This window comes from Astyanax mexicanus, chromosome 20, assembly GCF_023375975.1.
Source record: "Astyanax mexicanus isolate ESR-SI-001 chromosome 20, AstMex3_surface, whole genome shotgun sequence".
In the NCBI taxonomy this organism is placed as follows: Eukaryota; Metazoa; Chordata; class Actinopteri; order Characiformes; family Acestrorhamphidae; genus Astyanax; species Astyanax mexicanus.
In genome coordinates, this window is record NC_064427.1 from 7,618,708 (window position 1) to 7,639,234 (window position 20,527).

Consider the following 20,527-nt stretch of genomic DNA (forward strand, 5'->3'; position numbering starts at 1 on the left):
GCTATGGAGCAGGGGATGAACTGTGTTCTCTGGAATGATGTTTGGTGCTCCATCCAGAACTTTTGGGATGAGTTTCAGGAGAGATCGGATTGAGATAACGTGGTGATCATCCATATTCTGGCTACATTAACGTTCTATAATCAGTGAGTTGAGCATTTTGACCCCTTCAGCTGTGTAGACTGTATGTCCCAATGCGACTATTCCCTATAGAGAGGTACAATATTTTCAATAGGATAGACTCTCTGCAGTAGATTAACTTTAACCAATTGGCACTATGCCAACAGGTATACAGGAACAGGTATGTAAGACATGGGCTTTAGTGGTATAAAGCACTCCAGCATTAAGTTGTGGAGCAGTGGAAGAGCTGTGTTCTCTGGTATGATGTTTGGTGCCCCATTCAATACTTTTGGGAGTTGTGAGCTGTGGGTGAGTTGGGCTTGTGGTAAAGTGGTGATCACCAAAAAGTTGGGCTCTTTAAGTACCTGTAATGGAGATCAAAGGGTATCTGGCACCATAATACAAGTCATTGGGTGCTTTGTATGTTTTTAGTCAGTTGTCCAAATGTGTCCACTGTGTGCTGCAGACAGAGCAGATAAACAAATTTAGTGGCGAGTTACTGGGGAGAGAACTAAGGTTAGCGGAGAGCTAGCTAGCATTAGCGGAGAGCTACAAAACATTACTGGGGAGAGAACTAAGGTTGTCGGAGAGCTAGCTAACGTTACTGGGGAGAGAACTAAGGTTGGTGTAGAGCTACCTAACATTATCGTAGATCAAGCTATCGTTAACAGGGAGAGAAAATCGCTAACAAATGGGAAACATTAAGCTTTATTTTTCAATACAATCATTTGTTTTTTACTTCAGAAGTTATAACTACCTTTTGGGCATTAAATTATATTTATTAAGGTCTTAAAAAGCATTAAATTTGACTTTTAAAAAGGAGCAAGAACCTTGTTATTGCGTTTAATACGATATGACATACCAATAATTCAACGGAAAACATTCCAGCTATTAATGAAAAAATACAGTTTACGATTTAGTGGCTCTTTAAGATGCAGCTTCTCCAGTCGATGGAGATGCTGGTAGATGACCCCTATTTGTCTCCAGCATTTGCTGAGAAGCCTCAAAACCTCGGAGATCTTCTCATTTTCCACTGCAGTATTGGTGTATTCCGGCCTGTGTGTGTTTGTATGTGTGTATATATGTTATATTTATGTGTCTGTGTGTGCATCTCCTCCTATCGGCTGGTGGATATTTTTAGTGCCGAGCTCCGCTGTGCCGCAGGAAGCAGCCGACCGCTGACCGCTGCTGCGTCCACTCTGCCCGCCCTGCACTTATCCCTCCGATCATCTCTGATAACCAACCGTGACATCCTGCAGAGCTCTGGACTCTCGACTTGCTATTGAGTTGTGAAGTCTTATTATACAGTACTACACCCAAGAGGGGTTGAGTTTTATTGAGTTTGAATAGTATTTCCTCTACATACATTCTGCATCTAGATAGCAATGCTGTCGCTTTTTCCAAAATCATGAATTCTCAATTGCAAACTCAGCAGGGGACTTTTATTTTGAAACAAGGTATGCAGGAGCAAGACAGTGAGTTCTGTTTAAAGCTCAGAGATCATCATGAAGACCAAGGAAACACACCAAGCAGGTCCGAGATACTGTTGTGGAGAAGTTTAAAGCCAGATTTGGATACAAAAATATTTCCCAAGCTTTAAACATCTCAAGGAGCTCTGTGCAAGCGATCATATTGAAATGGAAGGAGTATCAGACCACTGATGTGATGACACCACAGTAGCAGTTTTGGAAGACACCATTAGACATTGGTGGATTGGTGCAATGATTAAATGGTCCTTTGCTTTGATAAATGGTTCTTCTATACAATTTAAAGAAACCTTTCTACAAATTTATATCACGATGGTTCTCATACTGGACCCCAGGGATCTCTAGATGGTGCAGATTATTGCTTGAGCCAATTTGACCAATTTGAGAAAACCAATGGTGGGGGCACCGAGTCGTCCAGTGGTCTAATGTGCTGTCACTATGAGTGGTAAGTCGCAGGTTCGAAACCAGCGCTCATGCAGCTTTGCCATCAGCTGCCGGCGCCCAGAGCAAAATTGGCCCGGCTCCCTCCGGTTGGGTAGATGGCGCTCTCTCCACATCACGCTTAAAGGTGGCGCCGGGTGGCAAGGGGCGACTTTGAGCGGATGTATTAGAACCTAGCCGCTGTGCTCTCCTCTGAGTGCGCTAGCTGCTCAGGCAGGAAGCACAAAAGAGTGGGACAATTGGGAGAAATGCCAATGCCAAATTGGGAGAAAATGGGGAAAAATCTGAAAAAAAAAAAAGAAAACCAATGGTAGCAGTTGTAGCACCAAATGCATTCCAGCACTCCACTACACACTATTGTGCAATGCTGCAATGTTAGTCAAAGAACCTTATTTTTACCCTTTCTGGTAAAATAAGCGAAGGCTTTAAGGGGTTAACGCCAGCCTTGTTTACAGTGCCGATGCTTTAGTGCAGGGGAACTAGTGCAGGGGACGCCATTGCTCTAAAAACGACTGGGTTGGCGTTTTTAGCTTCATGTTGTAAAACCCACATTTGTCCAGATTGAGACCACAGTAATGGATGGGGGGAGGGAAAAGCCAGGGATGCCCCGCTTTTTAACCCCCCCCAGCCTGAAGCCAGCCGAGTCTCTGAGAAAGGAACCCGAATGACTGGCACACTTAGCGTTTAGCTGCGCGGTTATATAAGGCTCTGCCCTGTTTAGCTGGCTTTCTGCACTCGGCAGCGGCTGCTTTATTTCGGGCTCGGCACGCGAGAGCGGAGGGGGATTAGAATGACTCAGTGTTTTTTTTTTTTCATACTTAGATGACTAATAGCGCACCTTTGATCAGGGGGGTCTGCAACTCGGAAATGTGCGTTATATAATCGTGGTGCGAGAAGAAGATGACGGTGCATTTTTATATTTTTTTCATATTGATAATTATTTATTTATTTTTTCTTTTAATAATTGCCACAATATATATATATATATATATATATATATATATATATATATATATATATATATATATAAACAGAACAGGGCGACAGAACTGGGTCAGTTTTGACCGATTGCATTGTGTTTTGGTTCCAGTCGTGTTGCTGTGTGTGCTGAGTGAGGGACTGGAGGAAGAGTGGGAGGAGCTTCGGAGGAAGTCAACAGCGACAGGTTCCTGTGAGGACAGCATCTGACTAGCAACTGAAAGACCGTGTGCTACCTTAAAGAGATACTGCACATGCAAACCTGGCTAGAACATATTAGCACATAGTCATATTGGTCCCATTGGGACTAATGCTAGTACCGTATAGCTAATGATGTATAACTATAAGATACATACCCTTATAAATAAATAACTCTACTAGTAAGCAACTGTAACTTTATGCCTAATACCGGTATTCTGCAGGTCTACCATATGCAACCAAAACAACTTGTACCTATTGAGCTACCATCACATCATACATACCAACAAAGCACAATACATTTACCTCAGTAGTGCTACTTATCTTTATTGTATTTATCCAGTGCTATTCTAGTCGTACGTTTAGCTCAGTAGTGCTTTTCTAATCATACATTTAAAGTTGTGCAATTATTGTCACGCATTTAGGTAATGTCCTACTTCAGCAGTGCAATTCTGTTCATAAATCTAGCTCAGTAGTGCTGTTTGTGCATGTCATACATTTATAGTTGTGCAATTACAGTCACACATTCAGGTAGCTAGCTACCTCAGCAGTGCTATTTTTGTCATTAAATTGTCTGAGCAGTTCTATTTTTGTCAGACGTTTACCTTTGCATTTCTACTTTAGTCATACATTTATCTTAGCAGTGCTATTTTAGTCAAGCATTTACCTTTGCAGTTGTATTTTAATCATACATTTACTTTTGCAGTGCAGTTCTGGACATATATTTAGCTCAGTAGTGCTGTTATAATCGCACACTTAAAGTTGTTCAATTCCAGTCACACATTTATGTAGCTAGCTACCTCAGCAATGCTATATTTGCGTTTTAGTTATACATTTACTTTAGTAGTGATATTTTAGTCATAAATTTACCTTATAAGTGCTATTTTATTCATATATCTACCTTAGCAAAGTTATTTTACTCATGCATTTACCTTGGCATTGTTATTTAGTCATGCATTTACCTTTGCAGTCTTATTTTACTTATACATTTACCTTTGCAGTGCTATTTTTGTTTTATATTTGCCCTATCGGTGCTATTTTAGTCATATGTTTATTTACCTTAGCAGTGTTATTTTAGACATACATGTACCTTAGCAGTACTATTTTAGTCATACATTTACCTTAACAGTACTATTTAAGCCATATATTTATTTACCCTAGCAGTGTTATTTTAGTCATGCCTTTACCTTAACAGTACTATTTTCGTCATATATTTACCTTAGCAGTACTATTTTAGTCATATATTTACCATAGCAGTATTATTTTACTCATACATTTACCTTAGCAGTGCTATTTTACTCATGCATTCACCTTTGCAGTGCTATTTTAGTGTTATGTTTACCTTAGCAGTGTTATTTTTGTCATATATTTAGCTTAACAGTACTATTTTAGTCATATATTTACCATAGCACTATTATTTTACTCATGCATTTAACTTCACAGTGCTATTTTAGTCATACATTTACTTTAGCAGTGCTATGTTTGTCATGCATTTACTGCTATTCTTAGCTTATGTCTTTTGCATCGCTCATCAACCCATGCAGATACATTTGTGATGTCTAGATATACAAATCAAGTGGAGACAATCATCTCGCTGGATCAGATTTGAGAAACAGTTATGATTTGCCTGCAGCTTGACCATAGCCTAAGTCTATTTTTATTTTATTTTCGCTGTGTTTGCAATGCAAAGCCTAGCATTTCTCATAGTATGCTAAATAAGCATATTTCAGATACCAAATATATCATGGCTGATGGACTGAGTCTGGAGTTGCAGTATAGAAGTTTATAGAATGGTATAGAATAGTTTATAGTGAAGGTCTGGATCTGCTGGTGTCTCCTGGGCACTGAAGTTGTTAAGCCTTTAGGATGTATTAGGTACGTAAACTCTGGTGTTTATCAGCATGTGGAGGAGTGGCGAAGGGGCTGAGGTTTCTGAGACGGTGACTGTGGGCGGCGGCGGCGGTGAACTGAGGGTTAACCGCTGCTTTAATCCCGGTTTATGACGCGGCTTCAGCAGACTCTTCCTGCCCTAGTTTAATGCTGCCATGTCAGTGAACACAGAGAATGTGCTTCCAAGTGTGTGTGTGTGTGTGTGTGTGTGTGTGTGTGTGTAATCACGCCTCCTCTGCATTCTACAATGGGGGGACGCTCCCAGTAAAGTGGGTCAGAGGCAGCAGGCATATGCACAGTGGCATCAAGGCTGCAGTGTTTAAGGTTTGATTATTTTATATCCATTTATTTCAGCTGATAAGAGTTGCTGATTAGACTGTTCTTTCAGGCTGATTCTTGAATTGTTCTCAGATTTTAAAATGGATATATGTTTTATATATATATATATATATATATATATATATATATATATATATATATATATATATATATATATATATATATATATATTAGTGTTTTATGTGTAAAATAATGCATTACAAAAATAGCACTGCTGAGGTAAAGTTATTCCAAAAAATAGCAGTGCTGAAGTAATGTATTACAAAAATAGCACTGCTGAAGTAATGTATTACAAAAATAGCACTGCTGAGGTATAGTTATCCCAAAAAAATAGCACTGTTGAAGTAATGTATTGCATAAATAGCACTGCTGAGGTAGCTAGTTAGCTAAATGTGTGACTATAATAGCGCAACTTTAGAATGCATGATTTGAATAGCACTGCTGAGGTAAATCTATAACTAGAATTGCACTGCTGGGGTAGCGGACTAGCTAAATATATGACTAGAACAGCACTGCTGAGGTAAAAATGTATTGTGCTGTGTTGTTAAAATTAAATATTTAGTCCTAAACTAAAAAAAAAAAATAAATAAAGGTTTTGCAGGTTCTTCATTAAACTTAGCCCTTAACATTTTTTATATCCCAGCAGAAACACCAACAAAGCACAATACATTTACCTCAGCAGTTTGGTTCTAGTCACATATTTAGCTAGCAAGCTACCTCAGCAGTGCAATTCTAGTTATAGATTTAGCTCAGTAGTGCTATTCAAGTCATACATTTAAAGTTGCGCTATTGTAGTCACACATGTAGCTAGGTAGCTACCTCAGCAGTGCTATTTTTGCAATACATTACTTCAACAGTGCTATTTTTGGGATAACTATACCTCAGCAGTGCTATTTTTGTAATACATTACTTCAGCAGTGCTATTTTTTGGGATAACTTTACCTCAGCAGTGCTATTTTTGTAATAAAATTACTTCAGCAGTGCTATTTTGGGATAACTTTACCTCAGCATTGCTATTTTTGTAATGCATTATTTTAGCAGTGCTATTTCTGGGATAACTTTACCTCAGCAGTGCTATTTTTGTAATATTACTTTAGCAGTGCTATTTTTTGGGATAACTTTACCTCAGCAGTGATATTTTTGTTATAACAGTGATATTTATGTTATAAATTACTTCAGCAGCGCTATTTTTGGGATAACGTTACCTCAGCAGTGCTATTTTTTAATAATAAATTTACCTTAGCATCGTAGTGCCGTGCCAGTGCTATTTTAGGTGTAAATTTACCTCAGCTGTGCAATCCTGGTCGAGAATTTACCTCAGCCATGCTGCTGAAGTCACACATAGCTAACTTACTTTAGTTAGAATTTACAAAAAGAAAGGCAATCCGTGTTTGTAGACAAAGAAACGCTAAAGCTAAGTAGTAATGTTACTATTCTGCTGCCACTGTTGATAACAAACCTGATGAGGCAATGGTTGCAACAGGTGTAAGATTACAAAAACAGCAGATAAGAGCTATATAATATATAATAACAAAATATATATTTTTCAAAAATATTATTATTATTGTTATTATAAAAATATTTGCAGTTCTTGCTGAAACTGCGCTAATAATTGCTTATACTTTACATGATGGAAAAAAACAAAAAACAAAAAACAATATCCAGCCTGTTTTGATCATCAGTGTGATTGGTACCAACAGTTGTATGTCCTCACTCAGCACTACACCGATAGAATCAATACGGTCATGTTCCCATACTGCAGCGGCTGATCGGAGATTTAATTTGATTTGAGTGCACTGGGCAGTGACCTTATTGCAGCAGCGGCATCTAATGGCCTCGGATGTCTCTATTATGATAATGAGCGATGATGCGTAATGGCATTTCTATCAGGGGGATGGGGCATGAGTGGAATATGCCCCCACATTGGCTGCGCTGGCCATTTTAAAGATACCTAACCAACCGTGTGCTGCATATTTGTTTTTGGTGAAGTATTATTTTTTTAATTGTAGTAGCTAACATATTCATTCCTTTAATGAATTAATTCAGTGCTTCATGAGTCAATGATAATCATACACTTTAACATCCCTTAACCAGATCTCCATTGCGCTGCTTAAACTTTACACCTTTCTCTAAGCATAGTGCTTTTTTAAATTTTTTAACTCTTTCAGAGTTCTGTTTAGAAATATCAGCATTAGATTAAATTATATTTATTATTATTAGTGGTGTCAATCACTTAAAAATGAATTAAAACCATGCTGGTAGTTCCCTGTATATTTGGGAGGGTGACAGGAATAAAAGTGTCGTGTGGTTTGCTTCAGGTTTACTTCTGGCACACAAGACAGCGCAAGTGAGCGAGAGAGCAAGAAACAGCACGAATGAGTGAGAGAGGAATAGACAGTGTGAATGAGCTAAAGAGGAAGAGAAAGCACAAGTGAGAAAGAGACCGCGCAAGTGGGCGAGAGTGCGAAAGACAGTGCGAGAGGGGGAAAGACAGCGCGAGAGAGGGAAAGACAGAGTGAGAGAGGGAAAGACAGAGTGAGAGAGGGAAAGACAGCGTGAGAGAGGGAAAGACAGTGTGACAGAGGGAAAGACAGTGTGAGAGAGGGAAAGACAGTGTGACAGAGGGAAAGACAGTGTGAGAGAGGGAAAGACAGCGATAGAGAGGGAAAGACAGCGCGAGAGAGGGAAAGACAGAGTGAGAGAGGGAAAGAGAGAGTGAGAGAGGGAAAGACAGAGTGAGAGAGGGAAAGACAGCGTGACAGAGGGAAAGACAGTGTGAGAGAGGGAAAGACAGCGCGAGAGAGGGAAAGACAGAGTGAGAGAGGGAAAGAGAGAGTGAGAGAGGGAAAGACAGAGTGAGAGAGGGAAAGACAGCGTGACAGAGGGAAAGACAGTGTGAGAGAGGGAAAGACAGCGATAGAGAGGGAAAGACAGCGCGAGAGAGGGAAAGACAGAGTGAGAGAGGGAAAGACAGAGTGAGAGAGGGAAAGACAGAGTGAGAGAGGGAAAGACAGCGTGACAGAGGGAAAGACAGTGTGAGAGAGGGAAAGACAGCGATAGAGAGGGAAAGACAGCGCGAGAGAGGGAAAGACAGAGTGAGAGAGGGAAAGACAGAGTGAGAGAGGGAAAGACAGCGTGGCAGAGGGAAAGACAGTGTGAGAGAGGGAAAGACAGCGATAGAGAGGGAAAGACAGCGCGAGAGAGGGAAAGACAGTGTGAATGAGCGAAATTGGGAGAGAAAGCACGAGTGAGCAAGAGACAGCGCAAGTGGGCGATAGAGGGAAAGACAGCGCGAGAGAGGGATAGACAGCGTGAGAGATGGAAAGACAGTGCGAGAGAGGGATAGACAGCGTGAGAGATGGAAAGACAGTGCGAGAGAGGGATAGACAGCGTGAGAGAGGGATTTTTCTGCTTTTTTTGTAATTATATTTAAAAGAAAGCAACGGTTTGAGAACATCTTGAGCTTTTTTACCATTTTATCCTCCATTCTTCAGTTGAACATTATTAAATGTATCTATGGGAAGCTTCTTCATCCTCCTCCTGCACAGTTGATGAGAGAGGAGAAGGTTTGAAGGCAGTCGTGTTGCAGATGCAGCTGTACATCAGTTCACCCCCGTTCACCTCAGGGCCCAAACGCACAGATGGGCTCTGACCAGCAGAACGGCCCCCGCACAGGCAGACACCCAAGCCGGCGTGAGTCAGAACCCAGCGTGGCCTGAGACTGAGGATTCCACAGTCATAAATCTGATGCTGGGATAAATCTTTACACCTCTAAAGAGCTAAATTTAAAGTAGAATTTAATACATGTTTTAATACTCATACATTCAAGGTTAAAGTTAAGAGACAAGGGGCGCAGAGTTGTCCAGTGGTCTAAAGTGCTGCCACTATGATTGGAAGATCGCTGGTTTGAATCCCAGTCATGTAGCTTGCCATCAGCTACCAGAGCCTGAGAGAGCACAATTGGCTTTGCTCTCTCTGGGTGGGTAGATGGCGCGCTTTCCCTTCATCACTCCAAAGGGTGATGTGGATCAGCACAAGGCTGCGTCTGTGAGCTGATATATCAGAACCGAGTCGCTGCGCTTTCCTCCGAGTGCACTGTGATGCTACTCAGCAATGCTACATCAGCAGCAGTTAAAAAAAAAAAAAGAGAGATGGCTGATTTTACATGTATCGGAGGAGGCATGTGCTAGTCTTCACCCTCCTTATGTTGTGGTATCACTAGTGATGGGGGATATACAGCTGAGTAACAGCTGGGACAATTGGCCTAGCTAAATTGGGAGAAAATGTAAATATATATTTTTATAAAGAAAGTTAGAGGATTAAAATGGACTTTTAGATGAATATTTTGGAGAACAATCAATAGAACATGATTGATCAGTGTCCCCAGATGGAGTCAGTAACCCCTTATGACATAGTTTGGTGTATCTGGATATGGGGAAATACTGAATTATTAAAACAGCACAATGACTTATTGAGTTCATTGTAGGTCACAGTTTAGTGTTTAGTCTACGGTTACCGTTGTTCTCAGCAGCGATGGCACTTTACTGGAATCCGAGACACAAAAATGAGACAAAAAGGCGTCCGTGTTAGCTTAACGCTATCAAGCAGACAGGATAGCTATAACTATAGCCACAGTGCTCACTCACTCAGTGAGTAATCCAGCTCAGAAAAACAGTTTGCAACATGCTCCAGGCAAGCCGAGCCAAGCTGTGTCTGTTAGCATAGCGGTTATAACCTGGCTGTTGGCAACCCAGTCCAGTGTCTACACATGTCTACATCCCTGTATTTTATAGTTTCTGCAAAGTGTTTTGTATTGTTGCATGGTATACCAATACTAGAAATTATCTCAATACTTCGCCATTAAAAATGGTACAATAACCCATTAAATTAGTACTGGTACTTTAAGAATGAGCGCGTATGGGCAGTGTGCACAGACAGTGCACAGACAGCGCTTTCTCCCCTGTAATTGCAGGCATATTTTGCAAGTTAGAAGAGGAAGTCAGGCATGGCTGCTAGCCCAGTGAGCCCCCTTGATTCATTTTGCGCGCAAAATCGCATGTTTCTTATATTCTCAGTGTAATAACTTAGGGATACCTCAGCTTGTCAGCATAAATCATATATGGATAGAAAGGGCCGAGCCTGAAAATGTGTTCTTGTGATGCGGTGAGAGGTCTGTGATTAATCCACTGGGAAATATAAGCGCCAAGTTTTCCAAGTGTTCAGCCCAGACACATGTTCTGAAGTATAATCACCAATTGTTTTATAGACAATATTTTGAATCAAGTGTCACAATCCGAATCATTTGTGAGTCGACTTCCTCAATTCGTCCAAACATCATACTGATCACATGGTAATTCACAAAATCTAAGTGGATTTAATTGAAGTTTAAATGCCCCACCAGATTTTAAATACCTTAATTTCTGTTTTTCTCAGTTTGTCACCAATTGAGTGAATTAAAACTCTATATTATGTCTCACTATGGGTATTGAATGTTATTATATGGATTAATCAGTGAGATATGGTTGCAAGTGCAACGTTTTCTAGCAAAGAAATTCTATGAACATATAATATACCTACTTAAAAACAATTAAGAATAAATATTGTCACTTTGTTAATCTTTTGTTTTTTTTTGGCTTTTATTATGAACAAAAAAAATGAAGAATTTTTTGTTTCATGTTCGATGTTTTATTATTCTATTAATTTGTAATGTTTTGTAAAGTTTTTTGCCATAATATCGTTTTAGTATTGGTAGATACTAAGATATTAAGGCCGGTATCATATCATAATCAGAATTCTGGTATGGTGACAGCACTAGTGTTTCATAGGTATTCATTCGTTTGTTATGTGTTAAAAATGTTGTGTTCAATTTTTTTTTTTTTCCATTGCCAAGCAAAAACAAGTAATACCTTTAGGCTATTTAAATTATTCAGTGGTAAATAAAGTGTCAAAATAAACAAAAACCTTAAGGGAAAAAAATTATTCAGTTTTCAGCCTTAGAAAAAGCGTTTCATTTAGCACTAAGGTTTTTTTCTTACTTTCTAATGAGAGATCCAAAGAAAGATATGTTTATACTCTGAATGCTCTAAAAGGCAGCTGGTGTTATATAGTAAATATAAGAGTAAAAAATATGTTGTTTATTTCAATGGACATCAATATGTCCTTTTTAGAATGACTTAAGTAATGAGTCGTGACCCTGAAAAGAAATCAATATCATGACCCTGAATGGAGATATCATGACAGCTTGTTTTGAGTGAATGCACCACTAAACGCCTCCACTGACCTTTTACCCATCTGTACTACTTTCCATTTGATTTGATGTGTTCATTTTAACTGTTACAAAAACTGCGTAGATATTTTTATTTTAAAAATAAGAAGAAACAGACAGATAACAAGTGTGTGGCTGTTTTTTAGAATAGATTTGTTACTGAACTAGATCAGATTTGGACACACCTTCTCATTCAATGGGTTTTCTTAATTTTCATGACTATTTACATTGTAGATTTTCACTGAAGGCACCAAAACTATGAATGAACACATGTGGAGTTTATGTACTTAATAAAAAAATGACCTGACCTCCACAGTCACCGGACCTGAACCCAATCCAGATAGTTTGGGGTGAGCTGGAGCACAGAGTGAAGAAGGCAAAGGGGCAACAAGTGCTAAAAAAACACCTCTGGGAACTCCTTCTCCTTCAAGACTGTTGGAAAACCATTTCAGGTGGCCACCTCTTGAAGCTCATTGAAGGAATGATGCCAAGAGTGTGCAAAGCAGTAATCAGAGCAAAGGGTGGCTATTTTGAAGAAACTAGAATATTAAACATGTTTTTTTTTTGTTATTTCACTCCACATGTGTTCATTCACAGTTTTTGTATGCCCTCAGTGAGAATCTACAATGTAAATAGTCATGAAAATAAAGAAAACACATTGAACGAGAGAAGATGTGTCCAAACTTTTGCCTGTACTATATATGTAAAAGTAACAGAAGTCTGCATATTTAATAGTTCGTTACCTACAAATAAATAGACTGAATAAAATAGTTTTTTTTCAGTTATGTAAGAACTAAAAAAAAAATCTAAATCGTATACGAGAATTGCTCATACTATTTTCCTACAATAGAAACCCTTATATTCTGTATATAAACTTGTGTAAAGGCAGACTAAAAAAAATAACATTACTCATCGTAATAATAATACTGTATATTGATACTGATTGACAGTGAAACTGAGGTGTTTAAAACTCCAGCAGCACTGCTGTATCTGATCCATGGCCCACCATCTAAATTATACCTGCTCTGTTGTGGTCCTATGGGACCACCAGTGAGCAGCAGGGAGAACCACAACTACAAACCTTGTTGCTGAGTTTAGCTGAAAAAGGGATAGTGGGTGTAGAAACAAGACGGTACAGTATATGTCTCTGAATATATGTCACTGTATATCTTTGTGGTATGGTTGCGATATGATCCAATGTCCATAGTGATGAGCTCTATTTTTTAACCCTGTGTGTTGTGCATTTAGCAGAATGCAGACCCTGGTATGGTGCATGGAGGAGTGGAGTAGTGAGTGGATTGAGTGGATTAGGTAGGGAGGGAGGGGGGGACTGGGTGTTGGGTTGTGGGAATGGTCGTATTGACTGGGAGTGGGGGAGGGGTGCACAGGCAGAGAGAACGAGGCGTAAAAAAAAAAAAAAATGATGCTGCGGCGGCCGCCGCTGACGTTCGCTGCTCCATTCATGAAAATCATGAATAATGAAAGACCCTGGGCAGGGGCTATTTATGCAGAGCTGAAGCCATCGCCCTCCTCTGGATCCAGCTGTGTGTCTGAGACAGGGCGCGAGAGAAAGAGAGAGCGAGAGAGAGAGAGAGCGGGAAACGGAGGGAGATCATTCTACAGGGTCTCCCAACCTTCCAAAGCGTCTGATTGGAGAAGAGAAGAAGGAGAAGGAGGACAGTAGGGATGTGAACGGGAGGAAATGAGCAAGCTAGTGTGAGGCAGCTGGGCTCCGCCTCCGCATCACTCCATCCTCGGGCTGCATGGAGGCCGGATGAATGAAGAGGAAGAGAAAGAGAGAGATAGAGAGAGAGAGAGAGAGAGAGAGAGAGAGAGAGAGAGAGACACCGCGCGCTTTTAGCCGTCCTTCATGGCTTCCAGGTTGGTCAGTTTTTGAGCGTTGAAGCAGTAAATGCAAGGTTTGTTCTTCTTCGGGGGTCTTGCTGTGATGCTGTGCTGGTGGTGCTTACTGGTGCATCCGTCTCCATGTGGTGGTGATTTGAAGGGGTGGTAATGGTTGGAGGAAGAGAGAGGGGAGTGAGCTGTGAGGATGTGAAGATGTGAGGATATGAGGATGGTTTCCCATTTGGTTTTCCTGAGGAATGCCTGGATATGTGAATACCTTTGCTGTGGTGGGTGTTGGAATTTTACCATGGCAGCCATTTGCCTTTCAGCCACTGTATATGTTGTGTATATGTTTATTTATCAATTTATTTTTCATGCCGACGTCTCCATCCATTGCATCCGTCTCTTTTTTTTTTTTTTTCCCATGACACATTCAGCCAATCATGACTAAATCAATACCATGTACAGCCATGTGTACAGATCTGCTGTTCCATATAAAGTAAAGGTTGTTTAATATCTCTTTTATACCTCATAATTAAACAGGCCGTTTCATGTAATGTGCTTTAAACACCAATAATTCAATCATTTTGACATTGGCTTTGGATCAGCTCGGATTGGTTGAGCCTCGTTCAAAAAGCACCTGTAGCTTCTGAGCACTGTAGGGTGAGTGGGCAGGTCTAAGTGGTGGTAGGCTGAAAGGCTGAATAGGTGGAGGCATGTAAATGAGTCAGTTGCCATGACATCCGAGAATCACAGAATAAAAATATAGTCTATTTACTCTATGTGGACAGTTAAATGTGTGTATATATCGTCGCTGTCCAAAAAAAAAAAAACAAAAAAAAACACAACCAACCAGGAATACCATAGTAGCTACTTAGGAACACCACAGCCTTCATATACTGTAGCAACACCATAGCAACCACCCAGCAATTACCTGTAATTTCATAGCAACCGCATACAATTGCAACTATCTGGCAAAAATACAGTACCTTAATGACCTCATAACAACAGTCTAGCAATTACTTGCAATTATAGTGCATTATAATTGTGTTTGTTCAGTGTCCATTGCTGTAGATAAGGAGATCTGTGTAAGGGCCAGGTGCTACCGGTGTTCCGTCGATTTGTGCTACCCATCCGACGTATGCTTCTTACCACCGTTGTGCCTGAAAAAAAACAATTTATTTTATTATTTTTTTTAGTTTATCTTCATATACAACTAATTTTTGTCATTTTTGAGTCATACAATAAGCATTAAAAATACTTTTTGATAGAGTGACTTATTTAGCTAGCTTATCCAAATGCCTTGTTGGAAGCATATTTCTAAAAGTGTGCTTACTTTTCCATTGAAATATACACTAGTGTAGCATGATTGGACAGGGTAGCACAATTGGTCATAACACCGGTCTTTAAAGAAAAAAGAGAGGAACTACGTTCGATTTAAATATATTTACTAGTTATTATTACAACTATTGAAAAGTCATGTTTTAGAAAAATACATGTATGAAGTGCGAGATTAAGCTTAATAAAGGGAAATTAAAGTGGATGCGGACTAAAGCTGTTGTTTCTGAATGTTTCTGAGTTATACTTTAACAGCAGTAATTTGCTAGACTACATCCTCCTTATTAAAGCTTATTAAGCTAAGTATCCTTTTTAATAAGACCCTTAAACTTTTCTATTTCTGAATTATGATATATTGTATATTATGCCATAATTACAGCTGATGTTGTAACTACAGAGTAATTTAACTGGTTTGGACAAATTGTTATGCTTAGGGTCATGCCCCATGTCACATTGCTGTTCTGAACATTGGTGGGTGTGGACATTTGTTGCTGCCTTTATGAAGCTCCTTTTTGTTTTGTATTTATTTATTTATTTATTTAATTTTATTCATTTGTTTGCTGTTGATGAATCATAAATCCCCTTTGCAGAGGATGCCAGTGACCTACACGTCACCGAAAAGGTGTTCAGCACTGACACACCTGCCACCCACCACCAGCACACTCGAACGCACTCGCATACACGCCGGCTGGCACCTCCCACTCGGTCCGGTGCGAGCACGAATCCCCGAGCCATTAAAATCTGACAAATAGCAAATATAGACAGAACATGTCTGACCGAACATAAATAGACGTCTTCCCACGGTAGCTTGCATAACTGCAATGATGGGGGGTGTTATACAATATATATATATATATTATACCCAGGTAGAGTCAATTAACTTATTAACCTCCCCAGGATCAACCGGTGGGTCCAAAAGTTCACTTCACACTCTGTTATTAATAATATGTTAATCAATTGCTTTGTACTGCACACAGCAAACTCAAAATAACTCTATCAGAGTTATATTTCTATTTTTTCACATTTTCTCTTGATTAAGATACACAGATAATGCCTGTGATAAACTATCACAGGTGATGCCACAACACAAGGAGGGTGAAGACTAGCACATGCCTGAGGTTGGCTGGATGTTTTGGGGAGGTTGGCTGGATGTTTTGGTGAGGTTGGCTGGATGTTTTTTAGGGAGCTTGGCTGGATGTTTTTTGGGAGGTTGGCTGGATGTTTTTTTGGGAGGTTGGCTGGATGTTTTTTGGGAGGTTGGCTGGATGTTTTATAGGTTAGTTGGCTGGATGTTTTGGTGAGGTTGGTTGAATGGTTTTGGGATTTTGGCTGGATGTTTTTTTAGGGAGGTTGGCTGGATGTTTTTTTGGGAGGTTGGTTGAATGGTTTTGGTGAGTTTGGCTGCATGTTTTAGTGAGGTTGTTTTTGGTAAATTTGTTTTGGTAAGTTTGGATGGATGTTTTTGGGAGGTTGGCTGTATATTTTGTAAGGTTCACTGGATGTTTTTAGGAAGGTTGACTAAATGATTTTATGGAGGTTGGCTGTATCTTTTGGTGAGGTTGTTTTGGTGAGGTTGGCTGGATGTTTTTTTGGGAGGTTGGCTGGATGTTTTTTAGGGAGGTTGGCTGGATGTTTTGGTGAGTTTGGCTGGATGTTTTTATGGAGGTTGGTTAAATGGTTTTGGGAGGTTGGCTGCATCTTTTAGGGAGGTTGGCTGGATGTTTAAGGGAGGTTGGCTGGATGATTTTGGGAGGTTGACTGGATGTTTTTGGGAGGTTGGCTGGATGTATTTGGGAGGTTGGCTGGATGTTTTGGTGAGGTTGTTTTGGTGAGTTTGTCTGGATGTTTTATGGAGGTTGGTTGAATGTTTTGGTGAGGTTGTTTTGGTGAGCTTGGCTGGATGTTTTATGGAGGTTGGTTGGATGTTTTTTTAGGGAGGTTGACTAAATGTTTTTCGAAGGTTGGCTGTATCTTTTTGTGAGGTTCACTGTATATTTTTTGGGGAGGTTAGCTGGATGTTTTTGTATATTCAAAGGCCTGTGGTGGTGATAAAGTGACCGATATTGACTGACTAATATTATGAGGATACATACAGGGGTTGGACAATAAAAAACTGAAACTCCTGGTTTTAGAGCACAATAATTTATTGTGGTGATGGACAATTCTGGTGGAAACAGGAGAGTTGAGGTGCACATTGAATTCTGCCGTGATTTGATCAGCCGTGGTTTTATGTTTTTTGGATACAATCCGGGTTAGCACCCGAACATCCCTTTCAGACAGCTTCCTCTCACAGCGTCCACAGTTAATCCTGTTGGATGTGGTTGGTCCTTCTTGGTGGTATGCTGACATTACCCTGGATACCGTTGCTCTGCAATGTGCAATTAATGATTAAAGATTGGCCATGAAGATTAGCAATGAAACCTCCCACACTAAAATGACAGGTGTTTCAGATTCATTGTCCAACCCCTGTATATTTCAAAACAATAAAAGTTGTACATATTGCCGTACATTTAAATCTAAATGTAAATGATCTCAGTGATAGATGTTATAAGAGAGCGTTTCAGGAATATGTACGCAGTGGAGCCACCCTGAATCTGATCCTCTAATCTCCGGTTACAGGAGCCTGCTGTTCCCCCACTGCAGTTTAATCACAGCGCGGGCTGCCCGTGTTCCTCAGCACTTCAGTGAATATGAACCTGATGTGATACCTGTCTATGAGCTCCGCACCAGTGCTTTATGTCACTCAGTACACTGATGGAACCAGTGACCTTTCCTTTTGACACTGATTGTGCAGGAGGAAAGGTCAGAGCATGCCTGAGAAAGTGTGTTTTGCACCTGTGTAAATGAGTAAATGCATTGTGTACATTTCTCTATTTAGTATTTGGAAGATTCAAGATTTTTCATAGCCATGAGAATCTAATCTCTCAACCTAAACTACAGGCAAAAATATTGTATACTGTTAAAGGTATACAAATTAGGAAATCATTGAAAATGTACTTTATTTCAGTAATTCAGCTCAAAATGTGAAACTCATATATTATATAGATATGTTATACACACATAGTAATCTACAGCTCTGAGAAAAAAAAACAAAAAAAAAAACAAGAAACCACTTAAAAATGAATAAGTTTCTTTGATTTTACCAAATTGAAAATCTCTGGAATATAATCAAGAGGAAGATGGATGATTAACCCAAGCAAGCTGAACTGCTTGAATTTTTGCACCAGGAGTAAAGGCATAAATTTATCCAAAAGCAGTGTGTAAGACTGGTGGAGGAGAACATGATGCCAAGATGCATAAAAAACTGTGATTAAAAACCAGGGTTATTCCACCAAATTTCTGGATTTCTGAACTCCTAAAACTTTATGAATATCTAGTGTTTTCTTTGCATTATTTGGACCTGAAAGCTCTGCATTTTTGTTTTTGTTATTTTAGCCATTTCTGCATCTTCATAAAAGTTGTCAGTAGAGGGAAGCATAAATTTCTCTAAGATTTTCACCGGAAAACACTGCATTAACTTTGGACTTCATAACTTGATATAACACAGTGGATCAACACCATCAGATGACATGTCTCTCCAAACCATCTCTCCACTCTTCCTCCAGACTCTGTTCCCTTTTGATGGTTTGTAGATGCCTGGGATGCTGTTTTTGGATCATTGGACCGCTTAAAATAAGTAATTTTTAGCACTTTAGGTTTTGACTTTATGCTGTTGTGCATGTAGTGCTTGAATACAATAAGTGTGAGTATTGTCTCTGAGTGGCATTAAAAAAGTCTTAAATTTAATTTTCCCCGTACCTGCAGAAACCCTTTATAAGTTAATTGAGGAAGCTTTTGAGGTTCTTCAGTTTGGAACTGTGCAGGAAATTCTTTAAGGTGCTTTGAGGAACCACTTAAGATGCTTCAAAGGTTTTCTTGAAGGGTCCTCAAAGCACCTTATATGTGCAGGGGTTGGGCAATGAAACTGAAACACCTGTCATTTTAGTGTGGGAGGTTTCATGGCTAAATTGGAGCAGCCTGGTGGCCAATCTTCATTAATTGCACATTGCACCAGTAAGCGCAGAGTGTGGAGGTTCAATTAGCAGGGTAAGAGCACAGTTTTGCTCCAAATGTTGCAATGCACACAACATTATGGGTGACATACCAGAGTTCAAAAGACGACAAATTGTTGGTGCACGTCTTGCTGCCGCATCTGTGACCAAGACAGCAAGTCTTTGTGATGTATCAAGAGTCACAGTATCCAGGGTAATGTCAGCATACCACCAAGAAGGACCAACCACATTCAACAGGATTAACTGTGGACGCTGTAAGAGGAAGCTGTCTGAAAGGGATGTTCGGGTGATAACCCGGATTGTATCCAAAAAACATAAAACCACGATTGCTCAAATCACGGCAGAATTCAATTTGCTCCTCAACTCTCCTGTTTCCACCAGAACTGTCCATTGGGACAAAAAATTATTTTGGTCTAAAACCAGGTTTCAGTTTTATTGTCCAACCCCTTCACTGTTACTTTCTGTCAACACTTCCCTGTCATCTATGGGTATTTATACTTTAGAATCAAGAATGCATAAAATGATGGGTAATTATGAAATCCACAATAAAAAGTACAGCTTTAATACACCTATAATCAGTTTGTGCTAGTCTGAATTAGAGCATTTGTTCTGTTACAATGCTTTAATTTGATCGTTTTGGTCTATGTCTGGGTGTGAATACTGTATTTACACCTTCCCCATCAAATCAAGCCAAAGATAAGAACAAACCAGAGCCAGATTTAACTGGATTCGAATATGCAGGTGTAAAAACGACCTAAAATACCAACTAAAAGTACTTTAAACCATTAAAATGTGCAGTTGAATCAGTTAAACCACCTTCAGGTGCATTTCTTTATACCTATTGATAGCATAACACCCCTTAGCCTCTATCTGATGCATCTTTTAGTCTGCCAGCCCTTGCCAGGTTCGTGTACAGTCCATTAATAATTAAGGCCGAACCCGATGCCCTTTCTGTGGTTAAACTTGAAGGAGGACACAGCTGAGAGGAGGGGAAGCTGCTGAGTGTGTACAGGGGAAAAGGTGGGACCTGGTGATTTTATAGCAATGGAAGCTGGTATCATTTTAAAGACCACCTTGGGGACAGTATTGTGCATACTTTCTTAGTCTTAAGGATTTCTCAATGGGGTTGAAGGGATAATTGGTTTCATAATATATATCATGGTATGAAAAAGCATAGCTTCATACTGTGTATCTTACCAATAAACCTTAGCAATTGGTACCACACTCAAACTCTCAAAGTGAGGAAAAAAGGCCCACTGAGTGGTCTGTGTCTGTTAGCATTGGGGCTTCAACCAGGGTGAGCCTTGCTGTTATCATCACTGCTAACTCGCTGTTTTATTTTTCTAAACACAGATTTATTTTTTTTTATTCCAGAATAACCTTCAGAAATGATAGACAGATCATGGCAAACCAGCCAGTACAGCTAAACCACTCAGCAGCTGCTGAGACAGGCTGCTAGCATAGTGGCTAACCCCCTCCAACACTGCCTTGTGTCATCTGCTGTGTCTGTTAACTTCCTGGCTTTAAACCCACCTGAGCCAGACAGTTAATGAACGATAATGAATTAAATAAATTAA

The 20,527-nt window shown here is 39.8% G+C and overlaps 1 protein-coding gene across 6 annotated transcripts in view; it reads left to right on the forward strand.

Moving 5' to 3' along the window:
- gramd1ba (GRAM domain containing 1Ba) overlaps nucleotides 1-20,527 on the forward strand; it is a 131,844-nt gene that overhangs the window by 61,271 nt on the left and 50,046 nt on the right. Inside the window, exon 1 of one of the 6 annotated variants that reach the window (XM_049468404.1) lies at nucleotides 13,238-13,596. The exons of the other annotated variants lie outside the window; for them this stretch is intronic. Within the exon in view, the coding sequence (XP_049324361.1) occupies nucleotides 13,586-13,596 (11 nt within the window). The 5' untranslated portion in view covers nucleotides 13,238-13,585. Of the gene's footprint in view, nucleotides 1-13,237; nucleotides 13,597-20,527 lie in introns of those variants that run through there. 6 annotated transcript variants of the gene reach the window in all.